Source organism: Phalaenopsis equestris, unplaced genomic scaffold (genome assembly GCF_001263595.1).
Source record: "Phalaenopsis equestris unplaced genomic scaffold, ASM126359v1 Scaffold000002, whole genome shotgun sequence".
NCBI lineage: Eukaryota > Viridiplantae > Streptophyta > Magnoliopsida > Asparagales > Orchidaceae > Phalaenopsis > Phalaenopsis equestris.
This window is the reverse complement of record NW_018164444.1, coordinates 53,680,519-53,696,769: the sequence shown is the minus strand read 5'-3', so window position 1 is coordinate 53,696,769 and position 16,251 is coordinate 53,680,519. Positions and strand designations below refer to the sequence as shown.

At 35.0% G+C, this 16,251-nt stretch overlaps 1 protein-coding gene across 2 annotated transcripts in view; it reads left to right on the top strand.

Annotated features, from left to right (window-relative positions):
• LOC110022977 (protein CIA1) overlaps nt 1-16,251 on the top strand; it is a gene marked incomplete in the record, with an annotated part of 49,955 nt that overhangs the window by 7,974 nt on the left and 25,730 nt on the right. For both annotated transcript variants that reach the window (XM_020722153.1, XM_020722161.1), the window contains 5 exon segments: nt 1,687-1,833; nt 6,552-6,770; nt 7,074-7,138; nt 8,084-8,149; nt 8,238-8,312. In XM_020722153.1, the coding sequence (XP_020577812.1) occupies nt 1,687-1,833; nt 6,552-6,770; nt 7,074-7,138; nt 8,084-8,149; nt 8,238-8,312 (572 nt within the window).

Here is a 16,251-nt window from a genome sequence, read left to right as displayed (position 1 = left end):
CTCAAAGAACAAATTTTTGCCTAAGGTGTGAATCGTTGAGATTTTCATGTTTTAAGGATAAATGCTCAGTGAAAATTTCAAAATTGAAACTTTCACATATATAACCCCTTAATTTTAAAAAATAGAAAAAAACTTAGATTGTAAATAAGTTTTGTGACAACCTTTTGGTTTGTTGAAGAAAATCCGCAAGAACTGGCTTCAGACAGAACTGCCTTTGACGGGAGCGAGAAGATCCGCAAGAACAGGCTTCGGACAGCGAAGATCCGGCTTCGAACGGAGAAGAACCGGCTTTGACGGGAGCGAGACGAGAAGATCTTGCTTTGACGGGAGCGAGAGTAGAAGATTTGGCTTTGACTGCAGATAGAGGAGAAGATCCGGCTTCGAGGAGAATGAGAGGAGAAGATCCGGTTTCGACGGGAGCGAGGGTAGCAGATACGGCTTCAGCGACAGCGAAGGAGAAGAGCCGGCACGAGAGCGAGACGACAAGATCCAGCTTCGACGAGAGACAGAGGACAAGATCCGGCTTCGACGGGAGGGCGAGGAGGAAGATACGGCTTCAAACAGGGAGAGAGGTCGCGGAAGAGGAAGGGAAAAGGAAAAAGGCTAACGGGAGAGGCCAAGGTCACGGGTAGCGGGCTTCGAACAGGGTTAATGCCGTAAAAAAAATCGCGAAACGCGGACGCCCGCGGTCCGAGTGTTTTATAAAATCAAAAACGCAGTTTTAAATAATCTATCAAAAAGTGCGAACCAAACGGTATGGCGGGGGTTTTAAAACGGCGCCCGCACTACTTATAAGTTGCCCCAAATAGGCCTTAAGTGGCTAGACAAAATGTTTTCCGTTTCGGATCTCTGCAATACCAAGGGATTATTTTTGCTTTATTTTATGTTTTTAAAGCAAACTAATTTGTTTTTAGAAACAAATAAATAAAAATATCTATAAAACGTATTAAACAAAAAATGTTTTTAAAATAAAAGCAAAAAAGGAAAAATACAAAACACAAAAGTGATTCCAAACAAGCTCTTAATTAAACATGCCAAATAGGTTTTGTTTCACATCAAAACATAAATAAAACAAAATAGAATAAAAAAATAGAAAACATAAAACAAATGTGATCCCAATCGCTCTCTAAAGTTTTGAGTTGTAGCCTTTGTTTAATTCATGGAGATCCACTCTCTTTTAAAGCATGTTCTTTCCACACTAGTTCATGGTATTGTTGAATTGACCATTCTTATGAAAGTGTCACCAAAATGGGGCACAAAGGTGAGAAACAATTGCCTTTACCTTTATACCATACATGCGCCATTTTTTATTGGAAGATTTATATGCCTACCACTAAATTCTCATGTATTTACATATCTAACACCTAAATGTCAATATTTAGGTATATGCTACCTTACATCTGCACGAAAAAGTGTATTTCACATTTAAAAAAATAAAATAGTGGTACTTTTGATGTGCTATGAAAGGTTTGCGAAGTAGAAATGTAAGAAGGGAAAGTTTAGGTGTTAGATATGTAAATACATAGGAATTGGGTGATATGCATGTACATGCCCTTTTCTTTATTTTTGTTTTCACTAAAATAGTTCTTTTATTGATTGTTCATGGGTTTTTAAGATATATGGGGAAATATTAATCATGAATAAATCTCATTAATTACTGATTCTAGGAAGCTTTCTTTGATGCAGGCTGTATTGGAAGACACCCATAACCGTACTGTTAGATCTTGTGCTTGGTCTCCATGCGGAAAACTATTAGCAACGGGAAGTTTTGATGCCACAACTGCAATATGGCAGAAAAGTGGTGGTGATTTTGAATGTATTGCAACATTAGAGGTATTTTTTGCTTTATCGGCGTCACTTAGAATGCAGATTGTTCTTCATTTTACTGTGCTTGATGGTTTTTGTACTTTTATTTTTTGCTTAATTATCTCGAAAGAAAATTTGACTTTTTTTGGTGGTATTTACATATATACTGCCCAATTCCTATGTATTTACATATTTAACGTTTAAATGTTACATTTACATTTATACCACTAGAATCTTTCACATCACATTAACAAATATCACAATTTTAACTTCTAAAAAGTGAAATACACCCTGTCATGCATATGTAAGGTGGTATGTATGTAAAAAATAAAGTTTAGGTGTTAAATATGTAAATACATAGGAATTAAGTGGTATGTATGCAAATCCTTTTCTTTTTCATCAGAGTCATGAAAATGAAGTTAAGGGTGTTGGATGGAATCCTTCATGGTCTTTGCTCGCCGCTAGAACACATATTGTTCTTCATTTTACTATGCTTGATTGGTTTTTGTACCTTTGTTGTCTGCTTAATTATTCTTAAATTATCTCAAAAGAGATTTTTACTTTCTTTGGGGGCTACATACTGAAAATGAAGTTAAGGGTGTTGGATGGAATCCTTCATGGTCTTTGCTCGCCACTAGAATACATATTGTTCTTCATTTTACTGTGCTTGATTGGTTTTTGTACCTTTGTTGTCTGCTTAATTATTCTTAAATTATCTCAAAAGAGATTTTGACTTTTGTGGGGGCTACATACCACCGAATTCTTGTGTATTTACACATTTATCACCAAAATTTTACTTTATACATTTATACACTCCGAAATTTTCAATGAAAAAGGGCACCATTTTAACTTTTTAAAAAGTGAAACACACATTTTCATGCACATGTAAGGTGGTATGTATGTAAGCATTAAACTTTATGTGTTAAATATGTGAGGTTATCTAGATACACAACACACAATTCTTATATATTTACATATCTTTCACCTAAACAGACGCTGGAGCGCATTTGCAACACCACGAGATGGGGGCATCCGCCATCTCTTCATGGGGATTGCCGCGATCCCATCACGGGCTTTCGCGACCACAATCTTGGTAGCCACTTGAGGCTTTCCTATTTTGGCATTTTGTCTTTCCTGTTGATTTATTTCCTATTTTTCTTATTCCTAAGTGGGGTTTTGCTTGAGAGATTATTTATATGTTTCTATTTTCTGGTTTGAGATGATTTTTAATTTGGTTTATGTCATTTGGAGATTTTTTCTTCTAGCTATCTTTATTGGAGTATTGTTTCCTTAGATTTCTTTCAGGTGGTGTGTCTGTAACCTGATAGGATCAAAGTAGTGATCTTTCCTGGGGGCTTAGAAGCCTCCTTCGTTGTCCAACTAACTGCTATTCGCACCAGGAAAACAACTTTTATCAATCCGATTAACTGTCCCGCCTTTATCCACTCCACAATTTCAGTTGACACCCTTTCTCAACATCCGTGCCTCATTGTTTTGTAATTTTCCTTGCTGATTTCAGCGGGGACAGCCACCAAACATCTTCTTTCTTGCTCCAAATACACCGATAACCCGAAATTTCATACCATTACTATTCCTCTACCTCCTCCCTGTCAGACGCGATTCTCGAACACCTCCAGGAGCCCTAGAATGATATCTTCTAGTATCAAAGCCCGGTAAATCATAGATTTTTTAGAGTTATCTTTCCTATCCCAATCCAAAAATAATAATAAAAAAATCCACCATTCCTAAGTCAGTCATACAATCTATCATAATTCCTAACCCTAATCCTAACCCTAAAGTTTCAAAATTCAACTTTTATACCTACACCAAAAAATCACCTCCACACTTTCCACTAAAGCCCTCAACCTCAACCAATCTTGAATCGCAATCCCACATCTGCCGAAAATTTCATTGAGAGGAAATGACATAATTCCGTTTATGAGAAATCCACAAAGAGGTGTCCAAAATTTTTTTATGAAAAATATGCAGTGGAAATACTCCAACTGCAACAAAGATGTGCCGTGTTCGATACCTGTAGCCACAACACTCGACTCAAATCGAAAGGATGAAGTGAATCCCTTCCACCAGACAGTTTTCAGCGCTGAAGAACCACAAACCCAAAATTTCGACTTGGAATATCAATGGAGAAGTCAACATCTTGGAGTAAACGCAAATTTACCGGATTTTGATGGTTGTAGGGATCCAAAAAAATTCATTGAGTGGATTCAAGCAACGGAATAGTTATTTGAATATAAGGATATTCCACCGGATAAAATGGTAAAGCTACCAACCATTAAGTTAAAAGGAGTGCTGCTGTGGTGGGAAAATTTGAAGTGTCCACGCCAATATAAGGGAAAATGCAAAATCACTATATGATACAAGTTGAAAACTGTCTGGTAGAAGAATTCATTGGCTAGTACTTTCTATCACATTACAAGCATGATATGTTCTTGAAACTTTACCGTGTACAACAGAAAGATCTCTTAGTAGAAGAGTGCACAATCGAGCTTGAGCATTTTATGCTGAAGTGTGGGCTAGTTGAGTTTGAGAAGAACCTTATAGCTTGATATTTGAGTGGATTGAGATCGTCGATTGACAATGTGGTATAGTTGCAATTTTATTGGATGTTACAAGACTTCCATGTCATAGCACTAACGTTGGAAAGACAACATGACAATATTAGGTCTATACAACCCTTCAAACATAGTTCAACCCTTGGATCATATAGTAAGAGTACACCCAATAGAGCACCCAAGTCGTCCTAGCTAGAGGAGGAACTTGTATAGACCAGAGAAAAGGTGGAGATGACTAATACTCTCAACTTCTTCCCCTCCAGTAAATGCTTAAAGTACCACAACTTTGGCCACGTGGTATCTATTGTCCAAATAGAAGAGCGACCTATTTCAGGAGCAAGGAGTAGTTGAAGAAATTGATAGTAACACATGAGAGGATGAAGCCTTCAGGGAGGAGTCAACTTTCAGTCGACAAGGAAGAGACACCAGTGATTTAAGTTGAATCTATGACAGAGATTCTTGTTGGATTAACATTAGTTGTTTCAATGGTAGTGAGTTCGAGGTAACAAACATTCATGTAAAGTTTGAGGATGTGATGCCATGAACTCTCATTTTGCAGGCATTAAGAGCAACATCAACAAGATTGATATTGGTTGTCCAAAAAGCCATGAGATTGAGGAGCCGATACCAAATATAGGGCTACATTTGATAAGAGAATTTCAAAATTTTTAGACATATAGTCTATCTCCTGAGCTGTTTCTATTGAGGAAGGTTTAACATGTCGGAAAAGAGAAGCTTTTGAGTTAATTCTGAAAGATTATATGGAGTAATTTGAGTATTAAATTCAGTTCCGTAGTGCACCCAAGCAGGAGGAATGCACCACAACATTGAAAATCACTTTCGGAATTTTGTTGGAAAGAATAGGCTACATTGGGATATAGGTTTTGCAGGAAGAAGAGAGCTCTCCTGAGTGGTTGTCATTGAGAGTTGTCCAACTTGTCATAGATTTTGTTTCAGAGTTGGTTCCTTCTGACAGACTTGTTTATCAGATATGCCTGGTCGATCATGAAGAGTGTGGGAAGCATATTACATTGTGGGCTTGAGGCTTTGCTCATGAGAATACACATTTATATTCAGTTGCAGCTCTGGTTGTGCCAAAAAAGGATAAGTTTTTTTTTTTATATCAGGACCAACTTTAGAAGGACATATGTGTTTTAGAGTTGCTTGTAATGGACACAAGTAAAGATTTTATAGTGGGACTGCTTCTTATAGAACAAGGCAACAATTTTGTTATGGCAATGATAGATCAATTTCAGAAACTTCCAGTGAAGAAGATAAACCTTTCTTAGCCGAGGAGAATGATGCGGGAGCACAATCACAAAACCATGGGAAGTGGGCTTCCGAGATCCCATCATGGGATTGCCGCTATCCTGTAATGGGATTTTTGTGCCGCGACCTTGGTTGCCGCTCGAGGCATTCCAATTTTAGTTTTTTTTTGTCTTTCCTTTTGACTTATTTCCAATTTTTCTTATTCTAAAATAGGATTTTGCTTGAGAGATTATTTATGTGTTCCTATTTTCTGGTTTGGGAAGACTTATGATTTGATTTATGTTATTGGAGATGTTTTTCTTGATTATCTCTATTGGAGTGTTTATTTCAGGTGTTGAGTTTGTAGCCTGATAGAATCGAGGTGGTGATATCTCTCTGTTGCTCAGAGGCCTCCTTTATCGTCGAACTCACAGCCAACTGCTCTTCGCAGCAGGAAAAAACTACTTTTATCAATACGGTTCACTGTTCCGCCTTTATTCATGCCGCAAATTTCGGCCAAACTGATTCATGGTTTTCCTTGTTGTTTTCAGTTGGGACAGCCGCAGAAGATAGCCCAAAATTTTGTCCTATACTATACCCCTACCTGCTCCCCATTAGAACCGTTTCCCAAACAGCTTCTAGGAGCCCTGTAACGGTATCATAAACTTTCATATTTATACACATATCACTCAAAATCTTTAAAATCATGTAAAAAATAGCACCATTATCACTTTTTAATAGTGAAATACACATTTTAAGGCATACCTTTAAAGCAACAAAGTGCAATGTGAGTAATTATGAAAGTTTAGGTCCAAGATATGTAAATAAATAAGAATTTTGTGCTTGGTTATGTAAATTTTCTTGTATGCAAGTACATAGGAATTAAGCAGTATATATGTAACTCTTTTTTTTTCTTTTCGTCAGGGTCATGAAAATGAAGTTAAGGGTGTTGCATGGAATCCTTCCGGGTCTTTGCTAGCCACTTGTAGTCGAGATAAGTCTGTATGGATCTGGGAAATGCAACCCGGCAATGAGTTTGAATGTGTTGCTGTGCTGCAAGGGCACACACAAGATGTCAAGTTGGTGCAATGGCATCCACATTTGGATGTTTTGGTTTCTGTCAGTTATGATAATTCTATTAAGGTACTGAAATATTTTGAAAGTGTTTATCTTTATTCATGTTCAGCAAGTTTGGAACCTTTTTATTTTTAGAATATTTACACACGTTCCACTCAAATCTTATGTATTTACATATCTAACACCTATATTTCTATTTTTACATATGTACAACCTTATTTCACTTTTTAAAAGTTGATAATAGTGTTATTTTTGATGTGTTGCTAAAAGATTTGAGTGGTATGCATGCAATTATCAAAGTTTAGGTGTTAGATATGTAAATATATAAGAATTGTGTGGTATGAATGGCCTTTTTTTTGTGCGCGCTAGGTCTGGATTGAGGATGGCGATCTTGATGATTGGAGCTGTGTGCAAACATTAGGTGAAAGTAGCAGGTGATTAAATATTTTAAATGCATTTTCCTCTTATTTTTAGATTTGTTCCATTTATATTGTCAGTATGATAAACAGAAAATTTGACAAATCTTTATTGATTAATAAACTACAACTTCATGTTCAATGGAGAAGGTTTTTTATCAATCAGAATTGCTAATGACTTAGTTGTGATTTAAAAAAAATCAAGAGGCATTTACGTACATAGCACACAATTCTTATGTCATTACATATCTCACACTTAAACTTTCATATTCACACAGCTCTTAAATCTTTGAAATCACATAAATAACATTTGGTTTAAAGCAGCAAAGTGCTATGTATGTAAATACAAAAGTTTAGGTGTGATATATGTAAATACATAAGAATTGTGTGCTACATTTGTAAATTTCCTTAAAAAGGGACATTTACATACATCCGCTCAATTCTTATGTATTTACATATCTAACACCTAAATTTTGCTTTTTACATTTATACCAACAAAATCTTTCACATCACATAAAAAATGTCATTATTTTAATGTTAAAATAGAAATACAACCTTTCATACATATGTACGTGGTATTTATGTAAAATTGAATTTTTGGTTTTTGATATATAAATACATAAAAATTGTGTGGTACGTATGTAAATCTTCCAAAATATTTTTGTAGGAAAATTTACATAAATACCACACAATTCTTATGTATTTACATTCTAACACCCGAAGTTTGATATTTACACTTATAACACCTTGTTGCCATAAACTTATGCATGAAAAAGTGTATTTAACTTTTAAAAATATAGTGATTGTGGTATTTTTGATGTGTTGTTAAGGATTTGAGTGGTATGCATGTAAATATGAATGTTTAAATGTTACATATGTAAATACATAAGAATTTTGTGCTTTGTCTGTAAACTCTCCTTTTTCTTTTAATCCTAATTCATGTTGGATTTTGGTGTTCTTTAGTGGTCATTCATCAACGGTTTGGGCACTATCTTTCAATCCAGCTGGTGATAGAATGGTTACATGCAGGTATTTAGTGTAATGAGTATATTTATAATTGCTTATTAGAATTTTCTCAAGCTCAATTATTTTAGATAACCGTGTACTTGTTTTACAGTGATGACCTTACAATGAAGATTTGGGACACCAGTAGTAATCCCTCTCAGTTTTCTGGTGATGGAATTGGATCATGGTGAGATGATTTTTGTTTGGGGCATTTACATAGATACCACCAATTCATATGTATTTACATATCTAACACTTAATACTTTGCTTTTACATTTTTACCACCCAAATCTTTCATATCACATAAAAAAAACCACAATTTTAATTTTTAAAAATTGAAATACACATTTTCATGCATAGGTAAGGTGTTATGTATGTAAAAATTGTTTTTTAGGTATTTGATAGGTAAATTCCTTTTTTGATTTTGCAAACCAACACTTTACATTCTATTTCAATATGATTTGAATTTGATAGGGTAACCATTTGCAACTCATGGGAACCAAAAATGGCCGAAAATTTACATTGCTATGCTAGGCGCTGAAGGCTGTAATGACAACATATATAACTAATGAATTCATTTTCTTAGAGTTTTTTGTATGCGTTACATGGCATTACTACACGTTCATGCAGAATATAACACACAAGAAAAAATTGTGTTGATCCTTAGTATCATAAATAACAGGATAGAAGCGTAATTGATATCATTTTTGAATGAATTTATATGTTAAATTTACATTAGAAACGTGTCTTAGGAGAAGATACGTGCAGTTTACAACTCAGCTTCATGTCACATACCATTAGATTAACTTTTGGCGCATTTACATACATACCACTCACTTCCTATATATTTACATATCTAACACCTGAACTTTGCATTTCACAGTTGTACCACCGAAATTATTTGTATCACATAAAAAATATGACTATTTTGACTTTGAAAAAGAGAAATACACCTTTTCATGTGCAGGTAAGTGATTACATTAGTAGACGTGATAAGTGCCGAGGCAACATTTCTAGGAGAAATGAAATGCCATTAAATTATATCTTAGAAGTGATGGACATGAAATGACATCACACAATTTATGCACATCATAATGGTGGCATATGTTGAAGTTTAGATGATAGATATGGAGATACATTAGAATTGAGTGGTATGCACGTAAATCTTTATTAAATTTTTCTGGGTAGAATCTTCTAGTTTGAAATTTGAATTGATATTTGTGGCATAAACTATTGACCCCATAAGTATAGATTAATGCTGTAGTGAATCTTTGCATAGGATTATTGAAGGAATATGATTTAATCTAATATCAAAATTGATGAGGCTTTTGATGAAGATATATCAGTCACGATCTTCCGCTTCCTTCCTCTCTTATGTTGCTTTTGAATTGCTTGTTATCTCCTTGAATCCAATTCTTAGTGAAGTTGGAATAAAATTGGATTTGTCGTAGAAACCAAGAAAGAGAATACTAAAAGTAGTCAACCACAAGAGGAAAGTCTACGACTTGAATTTGACAAATTAAGATCTACAATTTTTGTGAGTATCATTAGAGAGTAAATTGAAAGGTAGGATGAGAGAGAATATAGGAGAGGAAGTAGGAATTTACTTTCAGTTTCAATTTATTATAAATAATTGAATGCATGACTTTCCTATTACAATTGATAGGAATAGGGTTAATTTTAAACTAATCCAACTTTTGCTTTTAAAAAATAAGTAAAGGCCATTATCTAAATAAAGTAGAAGGCAAGACTAAATAAAATTGTAACTCTTATATATGAAATAATTAAAATATAATCATAATTAATTTTAGTATAAAATGAAATATAAGTCACAATAAAGAGAAATTCGTGACTAGATTGATTTGAATGCTATCTGAATTTTGATCTTGTGATTAACTTGACATTATTTAGTATAAATTTTATTTTGTTTTAATTTAATTTTTTAAATTTTTAAAAACATGTTTAGTGTGTTTTTTTACATGTTTTTTATTTTGGTTCCTAAAATCAAATTAACATTTTTTTGAAAACATGCAAGTTAATTTTTAGGTGTTTTGAGTGTTTCTACAATCATTCATATCTTAATCAAATATTTAGAACATCTTTTATTTCAAATTAAAACATAAACAAAATAAAATGAAAACAAAAAATAGAAAATAAAAGACAAGTGATACCAAGTAACCTCTTAGGCTTTAATTTAGGATGAGGATCTTGTAATATATCTACTACTATGGATAAATGAAGTTCCTTTTGAAGAGTTGGATATCTATATAATTCAACATGTTTAATCTAAGAAGCACACGCAATAGGTTGACTCTTCTAGCAAATTAAGTATCAGTGCACTCCAGTAGCATATGCTATAGGGCTGTAAACGAGCTGAGCTTGAGCGAGCTCTGGCTTAGCTCATCTTTGGCTCGTCCGTAATTTCACATGTTCGAAATTGGCTCACGAACAGTGTGTTCGCGTTCAACTCGATTTAAATATTTTGTTTCGTGTTCGACTCAAAATTAGCTCGTTAAAATTAATTGAAAAGAATAGATGTAGAGTGTTGGTTTTGAATTTGGACTAAATCTATGCAAAACAAGACACATAACCACATTAGTACACGAGCTGTAAATATTTCATATTAGATATAAATATATATAATATATTATTATATTAATAATTATGTGATTTTTTTTATTTCGAGCTAAAATCAGCCCAACACGAGTGAACAAAGAGCTGTTCATGCTCGGCTCGTTTATAATTCGAGCTTAAAAAAATAATTCGTGTTCGACTTGTTTATTTAATGAATGAGCCAAACACGAGTTGTTCGCTAGAAAAAAGCTTTTTTGACAACCCTAATCTATTATGTTCTCATCAATAATGATTCGGGGCATTTACATACATACCACACAACTCTTACATATTTACATAACTAACATCTAGACTTTCGTGTTTACATGCATATCACTCAAAATCTTTAATATCACATAAAAAATACTTTTGTTATTTATTTATTTATAGTGAAATACACCATTTTCATGCGGAGGTTTATAATAGCAAGGTGTTATACATGTAACTATAAAAAATAAATGTGTTACATATGTAAATACATAAGAATTGTATGGTATGTATGTAAAATTCCCAAATAATTTTTGCCACCTTGGTAGTTTGTTATGTTAGATGGAAACATGTGGATAACACAAATATTTACGATAGTAAAAGTCCTTCCTACAAAAGGTTTACTTCACAAAAGGTTTAAAAGTGTCTTATATCATATCTTCAATGTTAAATACATGACTGAAATTAAATTCATGCAACAAGTCAATCAAATAAGTATCTGAATAAAATTTCCTAATAATTTGCAAGAACTATATGATGATGTTTGGGGCTTTTTGAATGTGCTGGGAGGGAAGCTATTTGGCCAAGTTCAAATAAGTACAATATATCCCTCGTTGAATTTCCACTATATTTTTTAAATACAAATTATTAGTTTATATTTTTGATTTTGCACGACATTTTTTGTTTTATATTAAATAAATTTTGTTTTGATTTTTATATTTTGGAAATATATTTCATAATAATATATTGAAAAAAGTTTGGGAAGGAGGTCCATGTATATCAAAGATCAACCAACTCAAACTCAAACTCATGAGATATCTATGAAAAAAATTGAATATATTTGTATGTTTTTAAAGTATTTCTCGTAAGGGAAATATATACAGTAAAAACAAGCCTTTATCCCACGAAGTGGTGTCGGCTATATGAATCCTTTCACCATTGCGTCCTTTTGAGTGTGATATTTTCATTTAATTCTAACAGATTAAAATAATTTTTTATAAAATATGCCCAAGTCTTTTTTCGGTCTACCTCTCACTTTCTTAACATAAGTGGAATCTAAACTATCTATTCTCCTAATAAGATTATTAGATGGTCGACGTTTAATGTGAACAAACCATCTAAGATGACTATCTCTAGTCTTGTTCGCTACTGAAGCTACACCAACCTCATAGATGTATTCATTTTGCATTCTGTCTCTATGTGTCAAGCCACCTATGCATTCTCATCTCAACAACACTTAACTTTGTTTTATACTTCTCATTTAAAGGCCAACGCTCAACACCATGCAACATTACAGGTCCCTCTACCATCTTATAAAATTTTTCTTTCAATCTAAGCGGTACTTTTCTATCACACAATAGACCCGATGCACTCCTCCATTTCAACCAACCAACTTGAATTCTACTAATAGCATCTCCATCTTTATCACCATCACTCTGAACAATAAACCCGAAATATCTAAAACCATCACACCTTTTAATGATTTGATCACCCATAGTTATAACTTTGCCCCTAGAGCTACTACTACTAAAATTACATTCCATGTATTCGTAAGTGAAATATGTGATTCAATACATTTATCTTTTTTGTGGGATCCAAGAAGATTCTTGGAGGAACAACTTATAGTTTAATTATATTTTGGGCATTTAGGAAAACTATTAATCAAGGAGTTATAGTGGTGTTCAATTTAATTTGATATGTTTAAATTTAATTTCAAGGATGAATAGGCTTAAAGAGGACATGGGTATATGGAAGGAATCAAATTTTAAAAAAGGAAAACATAACTCAATTAGAATTTCATGTTTTGGTTGTCATGAGTTGCTGAACTCTTATTGTTCTTAGTAAAGAAGACAATCGACTCGAATTAAAATTTTTTGTCCACAATCATGAATTGTAGCATCTATAGAAATTTGTAAATCATCAGCAAAAGAAGAAACATGGTGTCCTAGACTCTATGTAGTCGAAGGAGTATGATGTTTAGTTTTTCACATTAAGGGAAGATGCTGATGCCCGGTGTCTTAACTTGGATCAGTTCGGTCTAGGGTTTTGGAGGGGTGGTTGACCCATTCCTAGTTATTTAGGGATATAAATTTTATTTTTTTGGTATTTAGGGTTTAGTTTTTTGCTGTGAATTGCTTTGGGACAGCCGTCGACGTATCCTTTTCCCTCTACATACGGGTGTATCTTAGGGTTCAAGTGGTGCTCCAGTTGTATTTTGGTCTCCAAGCGGTTTATACTACATACTTTCCCCCATCTTTTGCTAATTTGCTCCCACATTATTTGCCTCTCCTCCTTACTGCCGCTACCCCTAGAACAACCCTCCCACAACTGTTTCTATTGCTTGTTTGCTATCCAGACTCTTGGAAACTGCTATTCTGATGTTTCCAGCTTGTTAGCCGCATCCTTGCCACCACCTCAGAGTTCCAGTTCCTAACCAACACCGCCTATAGCTCAGATCCAATCCTAATTTCAGTGGTGTTGTTGCTTTGTTGTAATTTCATAATTTCCTATTGTTTGTTGTAATTTCAAAATTTGAATTAAGCAATAATATTTGTTTCCCTTGGGTGTTTATTAAATTCCGATATCATTTGGTATCGGAGCTAGCCTAACCCTAGTTTCATTTTAGGGTTTCCAAAATACACCAATACCTAACCTAAACAACACCCAAAGCCTTTCCTTCTTGCTTATTTTCAAAATCAACTCTATATTTTTTTTTTCTACACCCTAAATCAACCCCAAAATTTTCATTCACATCCCATACCTAAACCCTAGCCATGTTACCGAGGAGAAATGTGTCGGAAGTTGATCGAGAACTTACCATGGAAGAGTTGCACTAGGAAATCCACCGACTTAGTAAAGACTTGCTGAATTTGAGGAAGGGACCTATTGAGAGATCACTGCTGATCGTGATAGCGAGATTCGAAGAGGAGAGGGAGGACGATCTGAATCCCTTTCATAGAGATGATTCAAATGAAGCGGAGGATAATCCATGATACTTTAGGCTTCAGTATTAGTGAAGGCCGAGGGATGAAGTGACTTTTAAAGAACATGGAGACATGGGGGTAAAGGGATACTTGCTCGATTTCAGACGAAGTATGAACTAAAATTATTTCAGTGAGTGGTTGTTGACTGTTGAGAGGATTTTTAAGTATAAGGTGTCAATTGATAAGAGAATGAATTTTGTTGCAATAAAGTTGAAAAAGTGTGTTTCTTTGTTGTGGAAGAATTTGAAGTGAGTGAGACAGAGAGAAGTTAGGAATAAGATCACTAATCGGGAGAAGATGAAGGAGATGCAGATGAAGTGTTTGCCCTTACAATACCACCAGGATATGTTCTTGAGGCTATATCACATGCATCAGGGGAGTTGTCAGCAGAAGAGTTCACAACGGAGTTTGAGTAACTCATAGTGAAATGTGAGTTGAGGGATCCAAAGACCTGAAATCAACCGTCAACCATGTTGTTTAGCTGCAGCTTTACTAGTCATTGATTGATGTTCGGACATTGGCCCTGCAGATGGAGAAACAACATAAATAGATCAAGACCCTGCCTTCATTCAGATAGTCACCCGCCGCAGGAGCCAATAACACACTTGAGGAAGGTGTGAAAACTGTTCAAAAAGAGGTTGAGCTATTTAGAGTGAGAAGAAGCCCTAGAGGAACACTACACCCAACATAGTGGCCTTAAGGAAGTGTTTTAGATATCATGGACTCGGGCACATCACAACTAGTTGCCCTACTACCAGAGCTTTTTCTTTCACTGAGCAAGGAGCTGTAGAAGAAGTGGATAGTGGTACTGGAGACATAAGATAGTGAGGAGGTGAAGGAGTACCAATTTCAAGCTAATATGGGTGAGATGTTTTTGGTTTGATGGGTACTTTAGACTGAGGCTATTAGAGAGTAACGGTGGCATCGCCACAACATCTTTTATAATCGTTGCACTATGAAGAGAAATGCGTGCAATCTTATCATCGATGAAGGTGGTTGTGAGAATGTGGTGTCTATATTGATGACAGACAAGTTTAGTCTCACTACTCACAGATATACCCGGCCATATCCCTTGACTTGGTTGAAGAATGGTACATGTTTAGCATTGACAGGGTACGTCTCATAGAGTATTCTATTGCAGATTAGTTGCATGACTAGGTGTGGTGTGATCTTGTACTCACGGTTTAAGAACACTTATTCATTAAGAATGGAAAACAAATAATTCTCCCACCTTATGTGGAGTCTAAGGCTATAAGTGCTCTTGCTACTGAGAGAGGCGACAATAAGATCAATTTTGATTATATTAGATTGAAGTGCGACATAAGAGTTGATATTAGACACATGATAACCACTACAAAGAGAATTTTAGGATTTCCTAACCAAGAAGTTACTGCCAAGGCTGCCACCGTTAATGGAGGTTCAATTTGTCTTTCCCTCAAAGAGGAATGAACCAAACTCGAGCTACTCTGTTGAGTGCGCTTGACACGAAGTTTCAATTTAGTTCACAATGTACTCACAGATGGTTGGCTAGATAGAGATGGTTACTCGCACTTCAGGAACCTTTTCTGGTGTTTTGTGGGACAACGTATTTTATAGTGGGATCCAAGTGCTTTTAGAGATGTAGTTGGAAGCTCTCCAATCCCATAAGATTAAAACATTTTTGATATGTTTAACGTGGTCGACCCGACTCCATACTATGATGAGCCAGAAGCTTTGATGGATGAGGTCGAAGCTCCCCCAATCCCAGGAGACGGACACGGGTTTTTTTTTTGACCTGGATCCGTTCGGTCTAGTTTTTGGAGGGGCGGCTAACCCTCTATGCAGCGGAGTGCCACCTCTTTTTAAAAGGGGGCTCACTCCTAATTATCCAGTAATATGTATTTATTTTTGTTTGGTGTTTAGAGTTTAGTTTTTTTTTGTTGTGAATTGCTTTGGGACTGTTGTCGGTGTCTCCTTTTCCTTCAATGAGCTGTATCCTAGGGTTCTAAGTTGTGTTCCGTATGTATCTTGATATCCAGATGGTGTTTATAATTCATATACTTTTCCTCATCCTTTCCTTCATCACTCTCACATTCCCTCCTTTCCTCTTTGCTGCCGCCACCTTGACAACCCTGTCAGCACTATTTTTGGTGTGGGGTTTGCCCGTAAGAAGCTGTCGATCATCGGAATTGAAATCCCGTTGTCCGCTTCGGAAGGACGTTTTTTAAAAAAAATTTTAGTTTTGAAAAAGATGAAGTCAAACTGACCCCATAATTTTCATAGTTTAAATGAAAGAGCGCTTTATCTCAAATCCTGTATCTATCCCGAAGGATGAACACAAGA